At 36.1% G+C, this 24,587-nt stretch overlaps 1 protein-coding gene across 4 annotated transcripts in view; it reads right to left on the minus strand.

Annotated features, from left to right (window-relative positions):
* The window catches only part of LAMA2 (laminin subunit alpha 2), a 620,981-nt gene that overhangs the window by 196,561 nt on the left and 399,833 nt on the right, over positions 1-24,587 (minus strand). For all 4 annotated transcript variants that reach the window (XM_053904501.1, XM_053904500.1, XM_053904503.1 and 1 more), the window contains 7 exons: positions 22,011-22,147; positions 9,353-9,589; positions 7,971-8,114; positions 7,098-7,277; positions 6,800-6,988; positions 6,586-6,719; positions 2,424-2,541 (listed from right to left, as the gene is read on the minus strand). In XM_053904501.1, the coding sequence (XP_053760476.1) occupies positions 2,424-2,541; positions 6,586-6,719; positions 6,800-6,988; positions 7,098-7,277; positions 7,971-8,114; positions 9,353-9,589; positions 22,011-22,147 (1,139 nt within the window). The remainder of the gene's footprint in view (positions 1-2,423; positions 2,542-6,585; positions 6,720-6,799; positions 6,989-7,097; positions 7,278-7,970; positions 8,115-9,352; positions 9,590-22,010; positions 22,148-24,587) is intronic.

Below are 24,587 nucleotides of genomic sequence, written 5' to 3' on the forward strand. Positions count from 1 at the left end.
TTGCTAAGATTAATGGGAAAGTATGTTTTAGAATATGCTATTTAAAAAGCCTACCAATAACAAGAAGAAGAATTAAAAAAAAATTTTTTAATGATTATTTATTTTTGAGACAGGGAGAGACAGAGCATGAACGGGGAGGGTCAGAGAGAGAGGGAGACACAGAATCCGAAATAGGCTCCAGGCTCTGAGCTGTCAGCACAGAGCCCGATGTGGGGCTTGAACTCACAAACTGTGAGATCATGACCTGAGCCGAAGTCGGCTGCTTAACCGACTGAGCCACCCAGGTGCCCCAAGAAGAAGAATTTTTAACATTTAAAATCTGGAGTGGAAGGTAGAATGAATTAAAATAATTTGCTACTCTACTAGCATTTTTATTTGTAAGTGAACAGCATTATTTTAAATAAATGCAGAAAAAATAAAGCTGTAGTAGCTTTCTCTTCAGGACAAGTAAAGGTCAATCTTGCCTACTTGCTCCATACTTTTTATAGCAAAATCATATTGCAGAATCAGAGAATTCTACAACTTTAAAACCCAATGTGTTCTTTTATAGATTGGATAACTATGTAACAACTCCTATAGCAATTAAAGAATTGACCAAAGTCACATAGTAATGTTATAATCAAACATTTCTTAGGACAAAATTCTAGAAAAGTCTCAAGTTCTTTCTGTCTTGTATCTTTGAATCTTTTATGCTCATTGGAAACATGCTCATAGCATGTTTTATATGTGCCACATTCACTGTCTCATTGTTCACAACTACACTGTGTGTGCATATGTGTATTTTGGTTGGTTGTGCATATAAGTACAATACATATACTTACTGGTATGTGTACAAGTGCATATATGTCTATGTAGGAGTTATGATTTAATAATGAGGTGGATTATTTGATTATTTATGATCAAAATAGACACATTCATATGACTATTGTCTTTCAAAACGATCGCAAAGCTATTATTCTAAGGATGTTTCACAGATATTTGCAGTTATTCTTATGAAATTCTTCTCTGAACAATGTGGAATTTATATAATGGTAATTAAGTTGAATGACACTGCAGTTTACAATAGGGCTTTCACATGCATATTTTCATTTAAATCAATCCTCATGATAATTCTATAGGTAAAAATCCTCAGGTCCAGCAACAGGCAAGCAAATGCCCTGTCCAAGTGGTGAAACTAGGGAGGATTCATTGAGACCAAACCCCTTTTCATTATAATAGGCTACATCTCAAATATTTATATTCGTTATTTTTAAGTTACTTTTGTTTTGACCTGGTGCCATCACCTGCTTTAGGATTTCTCAAATCCTATTTACAAAAGATGCATGAAGTTTTTTCAAAGAAACCAGTATGTGGACATACAATGAATTATTCCATAATAATACTATTAGCATCAACCCACGTTGACTACTGCCAGGTAGTGTAAGAAATACTTTAGGTTCTTAGCTCATTTCACCTTCACAGGAGGCTCAGCTATTAAAAATATCCAACGAGGTACGCTGTGGGCACCAACCAATCTGCCTCCCTCCCCAGGGGGGAATGTGGGCTGTAGGACCTGAGCAGGTCTGGAACAGCCCTCTCATGCCAGCTTTCGCTGGTTGCACTGTGGGGAGGCAGGAGAGGGTGAGTGTGGAGGCAGTTAGTGAGGGGCTTAGGGATTTACCAGGCGAAGATTAAAGGGGACTAGTAAATGGTGCAAAGTCTCAGTCCAAGTATATGGTGACGTCGAGATTCAAACCCAGGCCAGTTTCTCATCCATTCCACCTCTTCCCACATTATACTCTTCCTATGAATATTTAATATTCACAAAAATGAAATAGACTTCCAGAGGATAAAGATCTAGAAAATAGGCCAACTCTAAAGATAATCAAAGGAAAATCCCAGAGAGTAAAATAGGCAATTTTAGAAATATAATGACTGAATGATAGTGTCACTATTGGAACAGTATATGTCCTACTGAGAAGCCTATGTGAAAAGGAACAGTCTGCTATTCAGTGCCTAAGTTTTGTCACGTTCTACATAAAAACAGTTTTTCCAAGCCCAACGTAATCCTGTCTCATAATCACTGCAGCTTAAAAAATGTCTTTAGCCATGTAGAAGAGATGCCAAGAAAATAGATCAGATATACTAAATGTGCCTTATGAAAACATTCTTGTTTCCTGACTATTCCGTGGTTTTACAAATCTTAATTTTCATCAAATATTTCCCTCCACATGTGATTCCTGTTTCTATGTAACAATAACACCACCCTGATCTTACCGTGTCTCACGCTGTGAGTGGAAAGTAAAAAAAAAAAAAAAAAAAAGAATAGTTTACGGGTATGCATGAAGAAGTAAACCTGACTGCAGCAAAGATAGTTCTGGAAGTATTTCCATTTGGCTGGTTAAGTGAGTTGAGCTAATGCAGGTTAGTGGGAGCCAGCTTACCTCACAGGACAAACCGGAATATCCTGGGGGACAATCACATCTTTCTATCAAACGAGCTGGAGGAGTCACTGCTGTTATGCGTCCTTGTTCAGCTACCTCCATCGAGATTTCAGAAATCCTAGAAACAGCAAGTGTGTGCTTGGATCACCACAGCAGTACATTAAACTCACCTAGCAAACACCCAATCCTACAGAGTCTTCTCAGGTTTTTGTCAATAACCTTGAGCTTGTCCTATTGTTTTATTTATTTTTTTTTTAAATTAAATGTTTATTTATTTATTTTGAGAGAGAGGGATAGAGAGTGAGCAGGAGAGGAGAAGAGAGAGATGGACACAGAATCCCAAGCAGGCTCCGCACCGTCAGCACGGAGCCCGATGCGGGGCTTGAACCCTTGAACTGTGAGATCATGACCTCAGCTGAAAGCAAGAGTAGGGCACTTAATCAGCTGAGCCATGCAGGTGCCCCTGTCCCGTTGTTTGAAAGCTGCCTAAATTCGACTTATTCCTGTATCTTTGCTTCCTCAAAGGCTGAGATCACACATTAGTAAAATATTCACATAAATCATAAGGAGTTTAGTAAATTAGATGTCTGATGTCCTGTTGAGAAGTTATTATGAAGATTTTTTTCTCCACATTTTAAAATGTGAGTGGCTTCAGGTAGACATGGCCAATTAATCAGACATTTATATTCCTTCAAACAGACAAACCAAGGTCATTCCCCATTAGAATATCTCCCGTAGTCACTAGTGAAATTGCTTTTAATTTACAACTAGCCCGATTTCTTCCTCTTGAGTCTCTGAATGTCCTTTCAAGAACTTTAGAAAACCATCTAGAAAACAACGATTGAGCATACTCTAATTAAACACCGATCTCTTTCTGAGATAGAGTACTTTTCATATTAGTTATTTTGTTAATTTTATTAAATAAATCCTTCAAGTATCTTAACTCACCTTTCCTATTGGTAGAAAGGTCCTTATAATTGAAAACAATATTCCTAGTGAAAATGTCGATACCCTTTACATTAATTTGAAATTATGCATTAAAAATATATGCAGTCCATAAACTCAGACTATTTCATGACTGACTAACTGGTAACATGAAATGTTCTGCAAATAAACTTTTAAATGAGAAAACGAATAGTTTTGCTTCACTAAAAGTCACCTCCAATAGCTTAAGGAGCTTGAATCATAAACTTTGTAACAAGCATAGGTAGGTTTTATTGACAGTGAATTAGGAATGCACACTCTGACTTTGGTAGATTGTAATCTGCACCCTGAAGATCAGCCAGCCTTTACGAGGCACATGTTCAATTAAAATTCAGATTTTCCTCTCCCCTCCTTTTAGTAGACAGAGCCTTTAGATCTGTAAACAAACCAATCCCCTCCTGTAAGAAAGAGTCTACCTTTATGTCCCCCTGGATTCTCTGTGGGAGTAAGAAGGTAACATGGTGTTTGTTCACAAGTCAGTTACTTCGGCATTTTATGATATTTTATAACATGAGTTCCTAGCATCCTCTTCCCTTCTCTTATCTATGCATGCACATAACAGGCTAGTGAGTATTTAAAAACCAAGAAAAACGTGGGGTGTCTGAGTGGCTCAGTCGGTTAAGTGTCTTGACTTCAGCTCAGGTCATGATCTTACAGTATATGGATTCGAGCCACACATCGGGCTCTGTGCTGACAATTTGGAGCCTGGAGCCTGCTTCCGATTCTGTGTCCCCTTCTCTCTCTGCCCCTCCCCCTCTTGCTCGTGCACCTGTGCGCGCGCGCTCTCTCTCTCTCTCTCTCTCAAAAATAAATAAACATTAAAAAAATTAAAAACCAAGTAAAACTTGAATTGCGTGTCAACAACAGATATTTGTGCAATACACCTGGTTTTTCTCAGGAGATGAGAGAGGAACTGTTTTGCTTGAATCAGGGATTTGGCCAAACTCAAGCTTCTATTTAAGTGAATACCGAAATGCAAGGTTGTTATATCCTTCATATAAATGTAGAAGACAAAAGCAAAGAAATGAAAACGACAACGTCAGCACTGACATTATGTACAAAGTCTCAAGCTACGTGTAAAACTCTTAAACTCTCTGCTTCTGAGACTACTTTAAATTTGTAACTGAATAAAGACGCAGGCTTATGTCCTAACTATTTTAGCAGGGGCTTTGGGGGCGGGAAGGTTCAAATGTATTTTTCACCTTTGTCACAACTCCACTGTATTAGAAATGTAAGGGCAGGTCCTCTGCTTTATTTGTTCTTATTGTTGATACACAATGGCTTTAGTTTTTATTGAGCCTAGAAAAAGTGATGTATTTATTTATTTATCCTTAAGTTTCAGAAAATCATCTCTTAAACCAAAGCATTTTATTTAGGGAGACCTGTGAATAACGTGACAAGAGAAAGAGACTTGTGAGGGGAAAAGACCAAACAACAACAACAACAACAAAGTGGTCTTTTCCACCATAAAAAGTGGAAATGGTGTGAGGGAAGCAAAGAAAGTATAATGAAAGATGCATGAAAACGCTGCTTCTGTCAGTTCCACTGGCAAAACGTTCTGTGCACTGCTATGTTCTCACTGCAGCATGGAGCCATTTGCAAAGTAACGATTAATTTCCACACTCACAAAGTTACCCGCTGTCTTCCATGAGATGGAAATGTGGCCTGGCTTCTGCCATCTGATTTAGACTTGGTATTCTAAAATAATTAATGATATCACTGACAGTATATTTTTAGTACATGCTTTTTTTTATCATTTCACAGACAATAATCTTAGACATGAGAAATGTAAAGAGAACCCCATAGGGATACAGATATGAAAGTGAATTTTGGTCCTTGATTTATTCTCTAACCCAAAGGCCCTACTTACGGTACCTTCAGAAAAGCAATACGGATCTTCTCCAACAAAGAAAAAAGATGTTCTTCCATGTTTAGTATAGTCTAAACATCTGAAAGTTGCTATTTATATATTCATTGCTTTGCCAATAAAAGGCTTCATAACTGTTTTGTTTTCCTAAACTGATCTACTACTAATTTATTATACAAGACTATTTCAAACATCTCTTGAGTCCATATTTTTACAGGAAATAACAGAGAAACTGACATGCCACAGAAATTGAGACTATGTGTATGAACTCCATGCAACTTTCAGCCTCCATGGTAGGAACCTTAGCTACATCCGTGCAATTCCTCAGTTTATCTCCCTGGATCACTCTAGGAACATGACCACATGTTGTCATTTTGAAATCTGGCTTCTCCATTATTTTTTCTTTATCCTGTCATTTTAAATGTCTAACTTGCTACAAACTCCTTTCCTTCATGGTTTCTAAACAAGTTTACTTCTCTTTCAGATTAAACCGTCACCCCTTGGCCTTTGACACTGTCCCTTTCCTCCCTTTCACATTTATGTTCATGAAAAACAAGAGTCTACACCCATACCCATACACCCATATTATTAGTCTACACCCACTGTATCCCTTTCATTGCTCAAAACTTTGATATCTGCCCCAGGATTCTACTAAAGCTGGTGTTATGAATGGCACAGTGTGATCCTAAGTGTCAGTCTCAAAAGCCTCATTTTAATTGGCCTCTTTGGGTGATATGAAAAGGCTATACTCCCTTATAGGATTCTCACCCTTTGGCTTTCAGGACACCACATTTACTCTTACTATTCCTCTGTTCTTCTCCCTTCACTGTTGATTCCTAATCTTTCACATCATGATGCACAGGGAAAGGGAGGATATTGTAGGGCACACTGGGATGAACGTGTGAGAATGCCCATGGTTGGAAAAGATGGGAATAACTAGGCCCTCTCTGGCTCCCCTGAAGTTGAAGGTCACTTTTTAAGCAATCTTGTAGTCTATTTACAACGTAACAGTTATCTATCTCTACCCTATGCGGCTACTCTTGAATTTCTAACTGACATCTAAAACTCAGCAGGTCAAAGGTCAACTTGATATATATTTTTCCCCTTAAACTTGCTTCTCATCATATTATTCTTTTGGGGGGAATGGTACTATCCTCCACCATATGACCTGGATACCTTGACTTTTGTCCTTGGCTTTTGTCTTCTATCAACACACTCCCAAACACTTTGAAATCTTTCTTGTCTGTGTCCTACTGATCTTACCTATAGACTCTAAAATAAGAATTTAGCTTTTATTCCATTAGGGTTTACCTGCTTTGTCTCATGATATTTCCATAAGTTGCTTTGATAAGAATATAATGAATATCATATAGAATATCCAAGAAGTCTTCACGGGTCACGGTTCTACTGATTCGAGGGTCATCACCATAATATTTCCATTCTTTCTGTTAATAAGAAGAGACACCATTTTGATGAAACTAAATGCGAAACCACTGGCATCCTTGCACCAAACTAATAACCTTACCTCTGTCATTTCAATCTCGTGCCTTGTCAATTGGCCAATTAGAGGAGCAGCCATATGCCTGATGATAATTCTAGCATGAGTAGGAGTCCCACCTCGAATTATAACTTGAGGATTATAGGTGGAGAAACCTGTCTCTTCCCGAGCCTCAAAATAGATCGCATACTTGAGTTTGCCTCCATAGGCCGTCAACTGATGGAATACAATAAGGAATGATGAGTTAGATGATGCCCCCCATGGCATGATTCCAAAAGTATATTTTCCTTTGTTCTCATATGCCTTTGAGGTTCTTGTCGTTTACCTTCTTGCCTTCAAATTGTTCTGGAAGTTTCCAGTAAAAGGGTTCCAGGTGGAGCTCCTGTCTCACCAGATCCATATGTGCAACAGTCTCCGGATGTTGAAAAACGATGCCTTTGGTGGTAGTATGCTGCAGAGCCTCGTCCACCAGGGGCAGGATGGTCTGCTCAGGCTTCAGAGTCACCTGCACGGGAATCGAAACACAGCGGGGGGCTGAGTTCACATCTCGTGGGCACCCCTGTAAGACTAGGTGACGGACTTGCGTGTCTACCTGCAGCCCCTTTCTCCTTCCGAGGAGGTGTTCCGACCCGAAACTAAACTCGTGCAGAGTGAGCCAGCAGGACGGGGGGGAATCTTTCAGCCTTGTTTGCATAGGGAAAACTACAACATCTGTGAGAATTGGTCATTTACACTAATAAGAAGTAGAACTTAAAAGTGGGAGGCATTAAGGAAAAATTAGGGTAAAAATGAAAATGCTGCCACCCTAAAAGTCAATGATCCTCTAAGGCCAGGTAGCGTGAATGTGCAGCAAGTTCTGGTTTCCAACACTGCCTTAGCGCATACCCACATTCATGCTCCGGTGCCCTCACTCGGAATGCGGCTTCCTTCCATCCCAAAACATAATGCTTCTTTTACAACGTTTCCCTTTCTTACTTGGCATCTATTTCCTTATCAACAATAAATGAACTATTTTTTTGGAAGATAAAAAAGCATTTACTCCAACCGTCGAAGGCCACACGGCCCCAGTTCTAAATGTGTGCAGGGGAAAAGGTTGCTTAAATGCTTTACCATTGCCTCCTATCCCTCGTGCCTGGCTGAAAGACACCAGCAAGAACTAACAGTAAACCATTACGTGGCTCAGCGGTTTCTTACTCACCCGCGTATGGATCAGTCCTTTGGCTTCAGAGCACTGGGTAGTGGCGCCGAAGCAATAGCAGCTGCTGCAGCCAAGTGGGTTCTTGGCATCTAGTCCAAACTTGCCTGGCTGGCACCTGTCACAGCGCACACCTTCTACATGCACCTGAAGAGGAGGAGAGTTCCTCAGGGTCCATAATGAAGTTGTGAGAGAAATGCACTTGAGAATGAATAATGCTTCTTTTTAATGAGCAAAAAGGAATGCTGAGTGTTAGACTCACATCGCAAATGGCAGTTGTGGTTAATTTCATTGTTAGGATTTCCTAAGTCTAAAACAGGCTCTATTTATACATAAATGCATTGCAAAGGATACCATATATGGTTTTTAAAACCTAAGTAGCACATTTCCTAATATCCACTGTGAACAATACAAAAGACTCATGAAAATTTCAAAAGCAAAATAGAAACACTGATTCCTAGACAGGGGTGTGACACAAAGTTGTAAAACACAGGCAAGGTGTTACAATATAGGTTCATATAATTATCATGATATGATGTATATACACACATACAATGCATATTAAATATAGTGTATAATCATAACATGTAATAATGTAGCATTGGACTTTGTGTTTTGTCTGGGGCAAAATGGGCTGCCACTTTCTGAAATTCTGGAGACTATTTTAATAATCACTCCCTGGATTTTATTTTCCTATTTCCGCTGTTCCTCTTTGCATAGACTTTTTCTTGAAAAGATACCTCTGACACAGTCTTAACTGTATTTATCCTGGGATTGATTTTTCAGATCCGTCTAAGGGGAAAAAAAATCCCTCTTATCCTTTTTAATTGGCTGTTTTTCTACATCATTTAACAATATTAATGAGAGCTGAATCTTGCACGCAGTCGCTGTTCGTTATGTCAGTGTTTTTATGTGATGAAATTTTACTGAACTTCCATAGCAGTAAATATATCTTTTCAGTGTACAGTGATTGTGGGTTAATTTGAAGAGAAATGGTTTTTTATAAGCCCTATTATCTAGCTGTTATTTTTCTCTGATGATGCTTAAGAGAACTGTCATTTTTTTCCTTCCCAAATTACTCCTTTTTAAGCAAAGCAAATATGTAAAGAAAAATTGAACTTTACCATTACAAATATATCGTCTCTATCAACTAGAATAGAAGTTGGGTTTTGGTTGAAAATAAGTTCTTAAAGAGAACTTATTATGCCAATATGTGTATGTGTATGTCAATGAACATATATGAATAAAAACTGTGCCTAGTAATGAATTTTTGTTTATTTGTTTAATGCCGTGAAGTCCATGAATAATAGAGACTGAAGTTAAAACTAAGCAATGGAAATAGATTCCAGGGAAGTCTTTCCTTACCGTATGTCAGCAGCACATACCTTACAGGTGCATTGCCCTGTCTGATCCATACAGGAGCACTTTTTAGTCTCTGAATCGCAGGTCCTTTCATCAGTACCCGGCAGGAAGCACTCGCAGGGGCTGCAGTGAGGGTAGTTCCAGTGACCTCGATTGCACTCTGTACATTTTGCACCAGAGAATTTGGGATGACAGTTGCATTGGCCTGTGTTTGTATTGCACTGGAAATCCAAGGATCCTACTGTGCTGCAGTTACAAGCCTATGGAGGAGATAAAAACAGCAACCATTAACACCATTTCATGGGAAATATCTTAAAATTTTAATTCGAATGTGTCTCTGCTTCCATTAAATACATATTAATCATGTGTCTGTTATATGCTTTGTACTGTTCTAGTTTAGTCACTTGGGAAACATCAGGGAACATAACATTAAAATCGCTTCCTGCATTTACTAAAACAGATGACTGTCCAGAAACCACAATCCTATTGAATAAGAAATAAAATGTGTTTGTTTCTGTCTTTTTTTGTGGCAAGGAAGAGGAGTTAGGTATGGGTCTTCTTCAACCGCTTTCTGTTTCAAAGAGTGAAGTTTAGACAAAGTCATTCTACCTCATCATCTCATTTGTACAGAATTAAAGTTGTAAAGAGACTTATCTCACAGTCTAACAGAAGGAGACAAGTGACTATATATATAACAGCATGAAATAAGAATTACATAAGAGAAGTGCAGAAGTCTCTGAGAACATACAGACTCCCAAACCAGATTTGGGGAAGCTGAGAGGACTCAGGCAAGTGACATCTAGAATGCACTTTTCTGACATTTAGTTTCGCAAATGAGCCTGATTTGAGGGGCTTTGCTGCTAACCTATTTTCTTCTTCCTAGGCATGCATAAGCTTGTTCTCTTTATTTAGGTAATTCAAAGTTTTGCTAGAATTTTTAAAAGTTTGAGTCTTTTTTATTAATTTACTGGAATCTGTTAAAGTTCTTTCAGTTTGAGAACAAAATTATTTTTGATTGAAATTTTTAGTTCTGTTCTATTTTTTTTTTAAGTTTATTTATTTATTTTTGAGAGAGAGAGACACAGAGAGAGAGACAGAGGAGAGAGAGAGACAGAGAGAGAGAGAGACAGAGAGAGAGAGAGAGAGGGAGACATTAGAATCCAAAGCAGGTTTCAGGCTTCAAGCTGTCAGCACAGATCCTGACATGGGGCTCAAACTCATGAGCAGTGAGATCATGACCTGAGCTGAAGTCGGAAGCTAAACCGACCGAGCCATCCAGGTGCCCCTAATTCTGTTCTAACTTACCAATTTTCTTCTTCAGAATCACCTGCAATTCTTAAAGTATACCACTTGTGTCTGTTTGCAAAATCTGTAATATTAGGACCTAATATTTTCTGTAGTTTTCTATTTGCCTCTCAGATTTGTTGACCATTTTATAGTGTCCATTTTACATAGTGAAAATTCTCTCCTATGTATATGCCACCAATGCATTTTTAATTACACTATTGCTTTTTTAGCTGAGTTTCCATAATTTATTTCATCTCACTCACCTTCAATTTCTACTCATCCATGTGTCTTTTCGTCTTACATTCTTTTCAGGCTTTCTGCTCTTGATTTACAGAGCTCATATCTCATTGCAATTTAATGAAAAAGCCAAGCAGGCTTCTAAAATGCCATTAGGAGCTTGGAATAAGTCATTTTCAGAGATCAGCAGTGCCAATGACCAAAGTACTGTCTCTGAGCTCTCAGTTCCCTCTTCCTTACCCTGCTTTATGATACTGTAGTTAGACCCTGTAGACATTTCTCCGTGGTTAGGTAGCAGAAGTTTAGGCCTAGTCAACAGTGGGCCCGAGAGAGACCTAATAAGGCCCCAGTGGAGGGAAGACACTTCTGTCCTGGGTTCTGGTTCTTCATCACTATTGTCATTATTACTATTTTACTATTTGGCATCGGAGCCCAGTAGCCCAGAAAGAACTTCATTTGGGCCTTCAGGCCCAAAAGGGACTTTCTCCCCATAGGCAACTTTCTGAGTAGCTTTAGTCTGCACATATGCTCTGAATGTGACCAATAGCTCTGGCCTGCTCACTACCTGCAACAGCAGTGGACAGCTTCTATAGACCAGTACTTACCTGCAAACTCTGTTCACCCTCACTCAGCCTAGAAATAGTAGCTTCACTTTTGTACCTGCTACTTCAGGACCCCATATATCTCTTCTTATCCTTTTTTAGGAACTAACGACCTATTACCAGTTAACAATTCTTTATATTCTATTTTTCCTGTTGAAATAACTTGTGGTTTCTGTCTTATAAGCGGGTCCTGACTTGGTACCCATGTGGGTGCCACCTCTCGTTGTGTCTGAGTCTTCCCTCACACAGTGTTTGTACGTCATCGATGACCCGATTCTTTTTGGTGCTGTTTTATTATCCTTCTTAGATCTGTAGCTCTATGCAGACTTATATGCATTGCAACTTGCCAAATTCCCAGATCCAAGTCTAGGTGGATATTCCTTTGCGTTTCCTACACTTTCATTGCTCAGCTTAACTCTTATGTCCACCACTACTGGGGACACTCCTGCCCCTGCTCCTGCCAGTAGCAGTTTACTTAGGAGATGACTCTTTCTAGGATGTGATATATAATCACCAGCTTCCTCAATCATCTTTTCTGTCCAAATGTTTGGTGAAGTATCTTTGCAGATTCTGACATTGAAATAATCACCAGGCTTCATTTGGGGTTAATCTCTGTGATTAAGTTTTTTTCTGACTTCTTTGTTATCCAGAAAAAAAAAATCCTACTAAAAGTGATTTGAAGCCTAAAGATCCAAAATGCGATTATTTATTATATAATAAATGCAGACATAGTTTCCTAAGAATAGAATAACCCACTGCTGTCACTCCACCGAAGTCATCTTTATAGAACATCAGATTTAGAATGTGATTTCAAAACAAGGATAATTAACTTTGACTTCAATGATTTTTTTTGGCTCACTTAATAAAATGGGCCATAATTAGAAACAGAAAATTATGATACGTTATAGAAACTGCAGTCATGTAATAAATTTTAAAAGGTCTTATGAGACATTCTTATCCTTTAACTAAAACATGAAGTGTCTGCTACCCCATTTGTTATATAATACCAAAGCACTAATTCTTAAAGATTAGATGACTACACAAGCAGACACCGGGCCTTTCCAAATCAGGAAGTTTATTCCGGAAGTTATAGTGGAGAATAAAAGGGACCATTAACCATATGTTTGGATAGTACTATAGCCAACATCAAACTTAAATCATAATTAGATGTAATGTTTATTTAGCAATAGAGGATTTATGCACTATTCCCCTGCTAGTGAAAGATGGGTGGCTTTGTATTCTACTTCACTGAAAGCTCAAATGATGTGTGTCCTCACACCTCAACACAGAGAAATTATGCATGACACAAAGAAAGGGAAGCCGTAAATCTCAAATCACTGTTCATTTAGATCATAATCATCCAAAGTTTTTCGGTGGTAGAATACATGCTCATAAATATTTGTGAGGACTCTATGTAATTTTTTGTGATTGTTCATAATGATGAAGTGTGCAGCTATTCAGAAATTTAGATTTTTAACAGTGGTTAAAAGTAATAAAACATTTTCAACCAACTCCAATAAACATAATGTTTATCCAACAACCAGTAAAAATAACAGTATCAAACACAGAACTACAATTTTTTTCTAAGGAAACTTGGTTTATATTCCATCCTGATTTGTATCCACATTAGGCATCAGCTTTAATTTCGGAAGATTATTAGAGTTTGGCCACATTGCAGGATTTTGTGAATAGAATAGAAACCTCTTAAGTTTACTTATGGCTTATTCATGAGTCAAAGGGATGGGGCAGATGCTTGGATTAAAGGTGAAAATGCAAAAAGTCACCAAAACTTATAACACTGTTCATACTTACAAAAAACTTTGGAACTCTTGAGAAATTTTGTTTTGTTTCTAAAAATGTAGTTCAATCTTAATAGTGCCATTGGCAACAGAAAAATGAGCGTCCTGTCTAGTTTTTAATTTAATTTAAAATTTAATTTAATTTAAATTAAAATTTAATTTAACCTAATCATATAGGTAATTGAAGTCATGTATCTATATTTCCTTGAACAATCACCATAATTCCTCTAGATTATGTATTCTGGACCAGTGTATTCAAATGTTTTTTCATATATGTAAAGATGATTAGACCTTGCATGTGTGCTAAATCAGTGGAAAAAAAAACAGTTTACATCACTATAGTATACTACCATGGAGTCAAACAGGTCACACTTGGTCATGATGTTCCAATAATCTCCAACCCAATGTGACCAATTAGTACAACTCTCATTAACATCAAAAACGCCCTTATTTGCCGCTCTTAATGGACACAGGCCAGCCCTAATCCTATCTGACCTGTGTTACATTTGACACACAAAAAATATTTCTTCTCTTAAACAGTCTCTTAGTTGTTTTTTTTTTTAATTTTTTTGACATTTATTCATTATTGAAAGATACAGAGAGACAGAGCATGAGCAGGGGAGGGGCAGAGAGAGAGGGAGACACAGAATCCAAAGCAGGCTCCAGGCTCCGAGCTGTCAGCACAGAGCCCAATGCGGGGCTCTAACCCACAAATCACGAGATCATGACCTGAGCCAAAGTCGGACGCCCAACCGACTGAGCCACCCAGGAGACCCCAGTCTCTTAGTTTTTAAAGCACTCACTTGGTTTATCTTCTGTCTTTTAAGCTGCTAACCGACAAAACCAAAAACTAAAAAATGAAAAATAAGAAACAACTATTTTTAGACTGAATGCCAGGAAGCACAGTACTGTGATTTCTGAGAGAAGAAAAGCAAAGCAGTATATGAAGGAAGTTTCTAGGCTGCAACCCATAAAAGAAGAACCCAAATGAAGCCCTGCACTATAACTGGGTTGAGAAACATAGAGTATAGAGATGCTGAGACAGAATTTATTGGGCCAATAGAATATGTGTCTAAAAAATAGAAAGTCGGGTGCCTGGGTGGCTCAGTTGTTTAAGCATCTGATTCTTGATTTCAGCTCAGGTCATGATCTCATGGTTCACAAGATTGAGGCCCCCACATGGGGCTCTGCACTAACAACACAGATCCTGCTTGGAATTCTCTCTCCCTCTCTCTCTTCCTCTTCCCCATGCACACACTCTCTCTGCCTCTCTCAAAAAAAAAAAAAAAAAAACAACAAACAAACAAAAACAAAAACAAAACAACTTAAAAAAATAAATTTATGGGCACCTGGGTGGCTCAGTAGGTTAAGCATCTGACTTTGGCTCAAGTCACGATCTCATGGTTCACAAGTTCACACCCCGTGTGGGACTCTGTGCTGCTATCTCAGAGCTTGGAGCCTGCTTCAGATTCTGTGAGTGTCTCTCTCTCTGCCCCTGCCCTTCCCTGCACGTGCTCTGTCTCTCTCACTCAAAAATAAATATAAAAAAAAATTACAAAATAAAAAATGAGAAAGTTATATACAGAGAGAATTCTAGAAATCTGCAGAAGTGTCCCCTTGAGTCTTTGGCTGAGTACTGATCTGTGTATGCATGGGATAAAATTCTGTGTGGCTGAGGAAAAAAAAAGAAAAAAAAAACACTGAAAAGGCATGAGCTTAAAAATTCCTAAGCTCACATAAAGCTTGAAATAATTCATATCCCCAACAGCCAGAGTGGAAATACACAGTAATGCACCAGGTAGCGTTTTTAATGCACTTAGCCCTTTAGTAGTGATGCTAAATGATCCCCGGATTAAAGGGTGCTCTAGACCCTCCCTAAAAACAAAACGAAACAACAAAACAACAAAAACCCCAAACACTTAAAAACAAGGATCAAACAGATCCAAGTGATTAGTGAGTAATTAACCTGTTTGCCAAGATAAAGATTAATACTCCTTAAAAGAATACAACAAAACCAATGTGAAAAAATGAAAAATGTACAATGATCTGGCATCCACATCGAAATGATCAGGCATGGAGAGAAACATAACCAGGAGAAAAGTCAACCATTAAGAATAGTATTAAAATAAAAGAAATGGTGGAATTAGCAGACAATCACACTGCAAAAGCTTTTATATTATAAATATTCTCAAGAATAAATGGAAATGTGAATATAATGAGGAGAGAAATGACAGCTATAAAAAAAAATCCAACCAGAAATTTTAAAGATGAAAAGATGAAAAATTTGAAATGAAAAATTATTATGTAACCAACTGGATTAAGAAGAGATTAGACACTGTAGAAAAAAAATCAGTAAATTTAGATACTTAATAATAGAAACTATCAAAAATAAAGAATAGAGAAAAAATAAGAATGAAAGAACAAACAGAATTTCAGTCAACTGTGGAAAAATATCAAGTAGACCAACATATACATGAGTTCCATGAGGAGACAATAAGGATAAAGAAGAGAAAAATATTTGAAGATATACTGGCTGGAAGAGTCCCAAATTTAATAAAAACTCTGGTTCCACAGATCTAACAGGTCCAACTTACCATATGAGAAATAAACAAGAAAACCACAAAAAGACAGCATAATCAAATTGCTGAAAACCAGGACTTTAAAAAAAAAATTTAATGTTTATTTATTTCTGAGACAGAGAGAGACAGAGCATGAGTGGGGGACGGGCAGAGAGAGAGGGAGACACAGAATCCGAAGCAGGCTCCAGGCTCTGAGCTGTTAGCACAGAGCCCAATGCGGGACTCGAACTCACGGACTGTGAGATCATGACCTGAGCTGAAGTTGGTCACTCAACCGCCTGAGCCACCCAGGTGCCCCTGAAAACCAGGACTTTTATATCTAGAAAAAATATCTTTGAAAAATGAAGGAAAAATACAGTTTTTGAACATATAAAATTGAAAGAATCATTGAGAGCAGACCTTACCAGAAATAGTAACAGTCATAATTAGGGATGTAGTTAATGGAAGAACTAACATGATATGAAACAGAATTTGGCTGTACACACAGTAACAGAGAGCACGGGAATTGACACATGTATAGAAAACAGAAAAGCAGCATTTTTGCCTTTTAAAAAGAAAATTGACTATGTATGTATGTATGTATGTATGTATGTATGTATTTTTGAGGTGTTTTGTTTTTTTTTTTTTTTTTTTTTTTTTTTTTTTTTTGAGAGAATACAAGCGGGGAAGGGGCTGACAGAGAGGGACAGAAGTTATGAAGTGGGCTCTGTGCTACAGGCTGACAGCAGCCAGCCTGATGTGAGGCTCGAACTCATGAACTGAGAGATTGTGGCTTGAGCCAAAGTTGAACACTCAACCTACTGAGCCGCCCAGGTGCCCCCATTAACTATTTAAATCAAAATCACCATAGGGCGCCTGGGTGCCTCAGTAGGTTGAGCATCCGACTTAGGCTCAGGTCATGAGCTCTGTGTTAGGCTCTATGCTGACATCTCAGAGCTTGGAGGCTGCTTCAGATTCTGTGTCTCCCCCTCTGTTGTCCCTCCCTTATTCCCACCCCCCTCTCTCTCAAAAATAAAATAAACATTAACAAAATTTAAATCAGAATCATAAGATTATATTGTAGGATATATAATACATAGAAGTAAGCTGCATGACAACAATAACATAAAGGACAAGAAAAGAAGTAACAAAAAGGGTAAGCAGGAATTAGAGGTTTACTCTTATAAGGTTTCTACACTAAATGTAAAGTATATAATATTATTTTAAGATACATTATGAAAAGTTAAGATGTTGAGCTATTAAAATATTAAGTTAATATCTATCCCTAGGCAATGACAAAAACATAAAATATAGTTAATAAGTCAAAAGTGAAGATGAAATATAATTATAAAAATTACTCAATCCAAAATAAGACAAGAAGAAAAAAGAAACCAAGAACAGGTGGGGCAAAGCAAACAGGAAAATGTAGACTTAACTCCATCATATGGATAATTACATTAAATGGAAATGTTCCAATTAAGATTATATCAATAACAAAGATTTAAATACATGCTATCTAAAAGAGACACATTAAAAAATTTAAAAAGAGATGGAATAAATGACAGTGTGGAAAAATGTATACCACACAAATACCAATCAAAAGAAGGATGGAACTCTGGCTATATGATTATCAGAAAAAGTATTCTTTTTTCACAAGAAATATTACCCAGGATAAAAGGGACGTTTCATATTGATAAGGGCATCAACTTTTCAAAAAGACATAATCATCCTAAATGAGTATATACCTAATATTATCACTTCAAAATACATGAATCAAAACCTGAGAGAACTGAAAGAGAAATAGATAAATCATAATTATAGTTAAACACCCTCAGTTATTGATAGAATATGCACACATAAAAATCACTAAGGATAACTGGCTTGTATAGATTTCACCCAATAATAATAGAATACAAGATGCTTTCATGTACATTAATCAAAATGCACACTGTTACGAGACATAATACCAATCTCTATAAATTCAAAAGGACTGAAATAAAACACATTATGTTCTGAGACCAATACAGAACTAAATTAGATGTCAATAGCAGAAAGATATCTTTAAAACCCCCAAATATATGATGATTATACAACATATTTCTAAACAATCAGTGAATAAAAATAAGTAGTAAAATAAATAAGAATATTTTAAGGGTGAAAATTTAAACGATATATCAAAATGTGAGGGATGCAACTAAATTAGTGCCTGGAAGGAAACTTAATATATTTGTTGAATATATATTGAAGCTACCAAAAAGTAACTGGAATAAATTTTAATTTAAAATAAAATGCTTATATTAGTAAGGAAGAAAGATCTCAAGTCAATGACCTAAGCTTTCAGTTTAAGAAACTTGGAAAACAAGAGAAAACTAAACTCAAAGTAAACAAAAGAAACAAATGTTTATTTTGTACAGTTATCAAATTTATTGGTTAAAGTTGCTCATATTATTTCATATTATTATTTTAGTGTATGCAGGATCTTCATGATGTCCCTTCCTTTATTCTTGACTTTGATTATTTCTTTCGTCTTTTTTTTCCTTGATCAGTCTTCTTAGAGTATCATCAACTTTATTAATAATTGCAAAAAACCAGTTTCTGGCGTCATTGGCCTTTCTCTATTTTTATTTTCTATTTCATTGATTATGCAAACTCCTCAGAAACTATGAGAAAGGAATACTTCCCAATCTATTTCATGAGGGTAGCAGTACCCCAGTAACAAAACCAGACAATAACACTCTAAGAAAAAACAAACTATGAACTAACAGTCCTTATGAACAGACCCAGAGATCATTAACAAAATGCTAACAAACATAATCTAAAATAAGTTAAAGTAGATAATTGCTCATGATCAAGCAGGATTTATCTGAGGATTGTGAAGTTGGACCAACATTTGAAAATCAATTAATATGATTCACCACATTAGCAGCTGAAAATGAAAAATTATATGATCATCTCCATAGATGCAGAAAATGCTTTTGACAAAACTGGATATATTCTTGATAAAAGTTCTTAATAAACTAGGAATATGAGGAACATCTTTAAACTGATAAAGAGCGTTTGATGAAGAACATTTGTAAACACTATTCTTAATTGTAAAAGACTTAATCCTTTCTACTTAACATAAGGAATAAGGCAGGGATATTTGCTCCCACCACTACAAATCAACATTTTACTGCAATAGGCAAAGAAAATGAAATAAAACTTACATGGGTTGGAAGATAAGAAGTAAAACTCAATTTGCAGATGGTATTATTGTCTACATAGAAAATCCTAGTGAAGTCACCAAAAAATAGCTAGAATAAATTTCTAGCAGGGTGTTGATATAGAAAGTTAATGAATGGGGTGCATGGCTGGCTTAGTCGGTAGAACATGCAACACTTGATTGTGGGGTTGTGAGTTCAAGCTCCAAGTTGGGCATAGAGGCTACTAAAAAATATATAGAAATATAGTCAATTAAAAAAATAAAAGTTATTGTATAAAAATAATTGCATTTTCTGTTCTGGCAACAGTTGGAAACTGAAGTGAAATAAATAATAACATTTGTGTAAAAAATATAAAACACAATGATAAATGTAACAAAATGTACAAGACTTGCCCACCAAAAACTATAAAATGCTGCTGAGAAAAAAAAAATACAAAGAAAAGTAAATGAAAACTTATGTCATATTGATACACTGGAAGATCTAGTATTCTTAAAATGTCAATTTTCCCCAAATTGACCTGTAGATTCAATATAATCCCCATCAAAGTCTAGAAGGCTTTTGGTGAAGAAATTGAGAAGCTGATTTAAAAATTTATATGAAAATGCAAAGGATCTAACGTGTGCAAAAGGTATTAGAAATGAACGACAGTTGGAGAGTTTATACCACCCAATTTCATGCTCTGCTAGAAAGCTACAGTGATCAAGACAGTACAGTGTCAGTACAAGGACAGATAGACCAATGAAACAGAATAGAGTTCAGAAACGTATGTGCACATATAGTGCCAGGTTATTTTGACAAAGGAACTAAAGTAATTCAATGAGGAAGAAGAATAATCTTTTCAGAAAAGATGTTGGAAAAATTGGATATCCATTAAAAGGTGAACTTTGACCCTTACCTCAAACCATATAGAAAAATTAATATTGAAAATGCAATGTGGACCTAAATGTAAAATTCAAAACTATAAAACTTCTTGAGGAAAACATAGGAGAGGTGTCTCTAGATCTTGACTTAAGCCAATGTGTGTTTCTTAGAAAATAAAAAGCATGACCCATGAAACAAAAGGATAATAAACTAGTCTTTATAAAAATTAGGTGAAGATACCACAGCAGAAGTTAAACACAAGCTGTATACTGGGAGAAAATGGTTACAGAACATAAATATATTAAAGGACTGGTATCTAGAATACATAAAGAACTCTTACAACACATTACTGAGAAAATTAACAACCCCAAATAGAAAAGATTCGTACAGACACTTTGCAAGAAGATATATAAATGGGAAATAAATAAATAAGATTATTCCCAATATCATTGGACATTAAAGAAAGGCATAAATAAACATCCAACTGAATGCTTAAAATTAAAGAGTCAAAATCCCAAATGTTGGTAAGGATGTGGAGTATTCTTGTGATGAAAAATGAAAACATAGGTCTACACCCATGCTTTTGACTTATAGACTAATGTTCATAGCAAAATTATTCATAATAGCACCACACTAGAAGTAACCCCAATGTCCATTAAATAGTAAATAAATAGAAAAGTCATTGCGCATCATCCAATGTAAAATTATTAAACAATTAAAAATAACAAACTACTCATATACATCAGTGTGGTTGAATCACAAAAGCATTATACTGCATAAAGGAAGCTGGGCCAAGAATAATTCCCCCAAACAAAGAAACAAACAAAACCCAAACAATAACATGTAGTATGACTCGATTTCTATGAATTTGTGGAACTGACATTACTATAGTGATAGGAGAAACAATAGTTTCCTGGTGCGACTAAGCGGGGGCAGGGAAACCAACTACAAAAAGGCATCAGGGTGGTTATACAACTGTAATCATTGGTCAAAACTCAACACTTTATTTTATTTTATTTTGTTTAAATTTGTTTAATGTTTATTTTTGAGAGAGAGAGAGAGAGAGAGAGAGAGAGAGAGAGAGAGAACACCAGCAGAGGTGGGGCAGAGAGAGAGGGAGACCCAGAATCGGAGTCAGGCTCCAGGCTCTGACCTGTCAGCACAGAGCCCAACTCGGGGCTTGAACCCATGAGCCATGGGAACATGACCAGCTGAAGTCAGACACTTAACCGACTGAGCCTTTCAGGCACCCAAAACTCAACACTTTAAACGAGTAATTGCATTTTATTTAGTTAATACCTCACGAAAAGCTGAAAAAAAAAAAAAACCCGCAAAAAACCCTGTGGACTTATCACCTTTCCTACTTGAATTTGAGTCACCTATAATCCCTCTAGCAGTAAATACTCTCATTTAATTTCCTACAAAGCAAAACCCAGGACTCATCCTTAAGACTTCTCTCTTATCCTCCAAAACTGTGAGTGCACCAAGCCATACAGCAGTGAGAATTCTGTAACATAGCCTACTCCCTGCATCTTCGTGGAGGCTCATTGGCTGGGTCCAAGCTTCTGTTCTCTCTCATCAATATTTCTACAACAGCTGTATCTGTTACCTTTAACTCTGATGCTGGATAGATTTCTTGAAATGTAAAGCTAGTCATGCCACGTTCTAAGGTACACTCGTGGGAAAAATGAGGATTTTTTCAAGCTAAAGGTTGTCAATATGACTCCCCAGAATCCTTTCAAATGCTTCTTGAAAACTGAAACCTAGTCCTAATTTAGGGGCAATTCCTATAGATTTTTGGCAAATTCCTTTAATTAGTTAATTTTTTTGTATTTTGCAGATAATATTTCATTGTGTCTAGGTATGAAGTTATTGGCTGTTTCTGGTTTTACGTTTTCCTTTTTTTTTTGTAGGTATAATGAATAAAGATACATAAATGTGTACTTCATATTTCCCAGAAGTAAAATGAAATGTAAGATACTGATCAGTATCTGCAATCACTCTATACTGTTAGTTCTATATTGTTTTATAAGGTAATATTGGCTTTTGAAATTTCCAACTATAAAGCTTTCACAAAATAAAAAAAAAAGTTTTGAAACATTCATTACCAGAGAAAATTAAGCAATTAACTCACCTTACAACCAGTGGTGATGCTGTGGCCCCAGGTGTTAGGTGCACATTTAGAACATTTTTCTCCAATGGTGTTGGGAGGGCAAATGCACTGACCAGTCTTTGGGTCACAATTATTACCCAGATGGGAACAATCACAAGCTTCACAAGTAAAAGGGGAAAAAATAGTAAAACAGTAAAAATTTGATAGGAAGTGCTGAGTTTATTTCTCTTGTTTTATTTTCCATATTATGGTTAAAGATCCTTGAAAGTGAAAACTGACCTCATTCATCTTTTATATCACAGAAAAGTGTTTTTCACAGAGACGATCAATAAATTTATGTTGTATTTCATTTAATGATTTCAAAAGGTAAAATATTTTTAGTTTTCAACTAAGTTTAAAGAAACAAGTGGTATATCAGATTCTATGCTAACCATATCTAGATACTATAAAGTTTAAAATTTTGTTTCTATAGTTATTTCAAGTGCATAACTAAATTTTCTCTCCTGTATAGATTAACATTTCCTTCCTGTTGATGACTGTGATTTATAATAAAAACCAGTAATTAACAGGCTTCTTAAATTCAGTATATCATGTATGTAGTTTAATAGTCACACATCAGGACATTTCAGTTTTGCAAAAATTAAAAATAACTGACTTATGTAACCCTGTGTGTGTGTGCACATACGTGTGTGTATGAAGGTATTTTTGAGGTTTATTTACCACCTGCTTTATTCTTTTCAATAGATTTTTCATTTTCTTAGCTATGATATGATATATGAAGAATGAAAATATCTCTATCCACTGCACTTTCTCAAAGAATACAAAAAAAAGATTTGAAAAAGAAAAAAAAAGAGACTTCAGAAGAGCTTCAAAGTCATTTAAGACGAGGAATGTCCACTACTGATTAGCTATAGTTGACTCAGCTACTGACTCAGCACTGAGTATATTTCAGTGCAGTGTTTCCAGCTGAAGTGTAAGCAAGGAAGAAACACCACCAAGTATTCAGATTCAAACAGAAGACTAATGTTACAAGAAATCGTTCAATTGGTAATATGATGATGAAATCTTTAAATGAAATATATTTAGAATATTTGATTGAGTTCAGTTTTTAAGGGATCGCAATTATCATTGCCTACAGCATACCAGCTGTGAAGAATGTTTAGCATAATATTTGACGTCAATGCCAAATAAATTTTACCTGTTGTTTTTATTACTGCCATTGATAATTTGAAGTCAAAGGATTTATTTTATACATACCTTCATTAAGAAGAGAAACAGTTCATATCATGTTCAAATTTATGTGCTAAAAAATGTCTTGGGACAGTTCAAATTGTTACTTGCAGATAGAAATTCTCTAAGCAGTTCTTCCATGGAATCATAAAACTGAGTAGGGAGAAGACCTGAATAATTAGCTAGTTTTCCCCTGCCCAAACGGAATGTTTACCACAATTCAGAATACTAATGCATTGCTAATGATAATAACAACGATAAACACTTACCTGGTGTCTATGTGCCAGGCAGTATTCTAAATATTTTAGAGCCATTAACTCAACTAATTCCTATAAAAACCCAGTGAGACAGATACCATTCTTAAGTTAATAGACAAATTTTGCAGAGAGACAGCAAGACCAGGTCCTATAACTAGTTGCCCGTGGAGCCACTAAACTGATCCAAGCTATTTGGTGAAGTTATACCCTCAACCACAATGCTATCCTGCCTGTTCGGGACTGATTTTTGTCTGTTTCTCTGGATTTGAATGCTACTAAGACTGCATTTCTAATGTTATCATCATTGCATAATTTTAGATAATGTTGTTTGTCTTATTTATAATTTCTGGTAGTGTAGTGAATATACTTGAGTGTATAGTACCCTTTTATTAATTCACATTAAGTGAACTGTTAGAATTGGATTTAAAGAACAGTATATTTTAAAATCCAGCTTTATATGTTTTAGTGTATATAGACGATGACTCAGGGATCACATACAGATTCTTAGAAGATGTACAATGATAACATTCAGAATAACAGAATGGCTTATCTTTGCAATAAAAAGTATATATTGAAATTGGTTGAGAATATCTATAAGATACTCATTTTTAAAATAATTGGAAATATTGCTCCTGCCACTACTTACATACATTTGCAACGATAGTCAATAATAATGTCTTAAAACATTATCACATATTTATCATGGTACTGAGAGTAAAGGAGTATCATCAGTGTTAAATCAGTGAATTTAATAAGCAAAGGTGATACTCAACCTAGTGAATGTTGGGATAAGGGTCTATTCCAAATTAGTAGCATATAAATCAAGGTAATGTTCAATCTTCATTTTCATTTGTAGTATGCTAATTCCTATTTTCTTACTTCATGATTTCTGGGAAGAATATGAGAATATTGCTTGAGAGAAATCATGGCTAGAAACCTTCTTGTATTTCTCCAAGAACTAGCAAATGCCTAGTGCTAATCTGTTTCTTTCTAGGAACATCATAGGTTTCAAGGCACATGAAAGTAGATGAAAAGATATTTTTTGTACTAGAAAAAGATATTAACTTCTCTGATCCTTGTACCAATTTTGCACTAGGAAAAGAGAAAGTTG

The sequence above is a fragment of the Panthera pardus genome, unplaced genomic scaffold (genome assembly GCF_024362965.1).
Source record: "Panthera pardus isolate Hobbes unplaced genomic scaffold, ASM2436296v1 HiC_scaffold_17, whole genome shotgun sequence".
Lineage (NCBI taxonomy): Eukaryota > Metazoa > Chordata > Mammalia > Carnivora > Felidae > Panthera > Panthera pardus.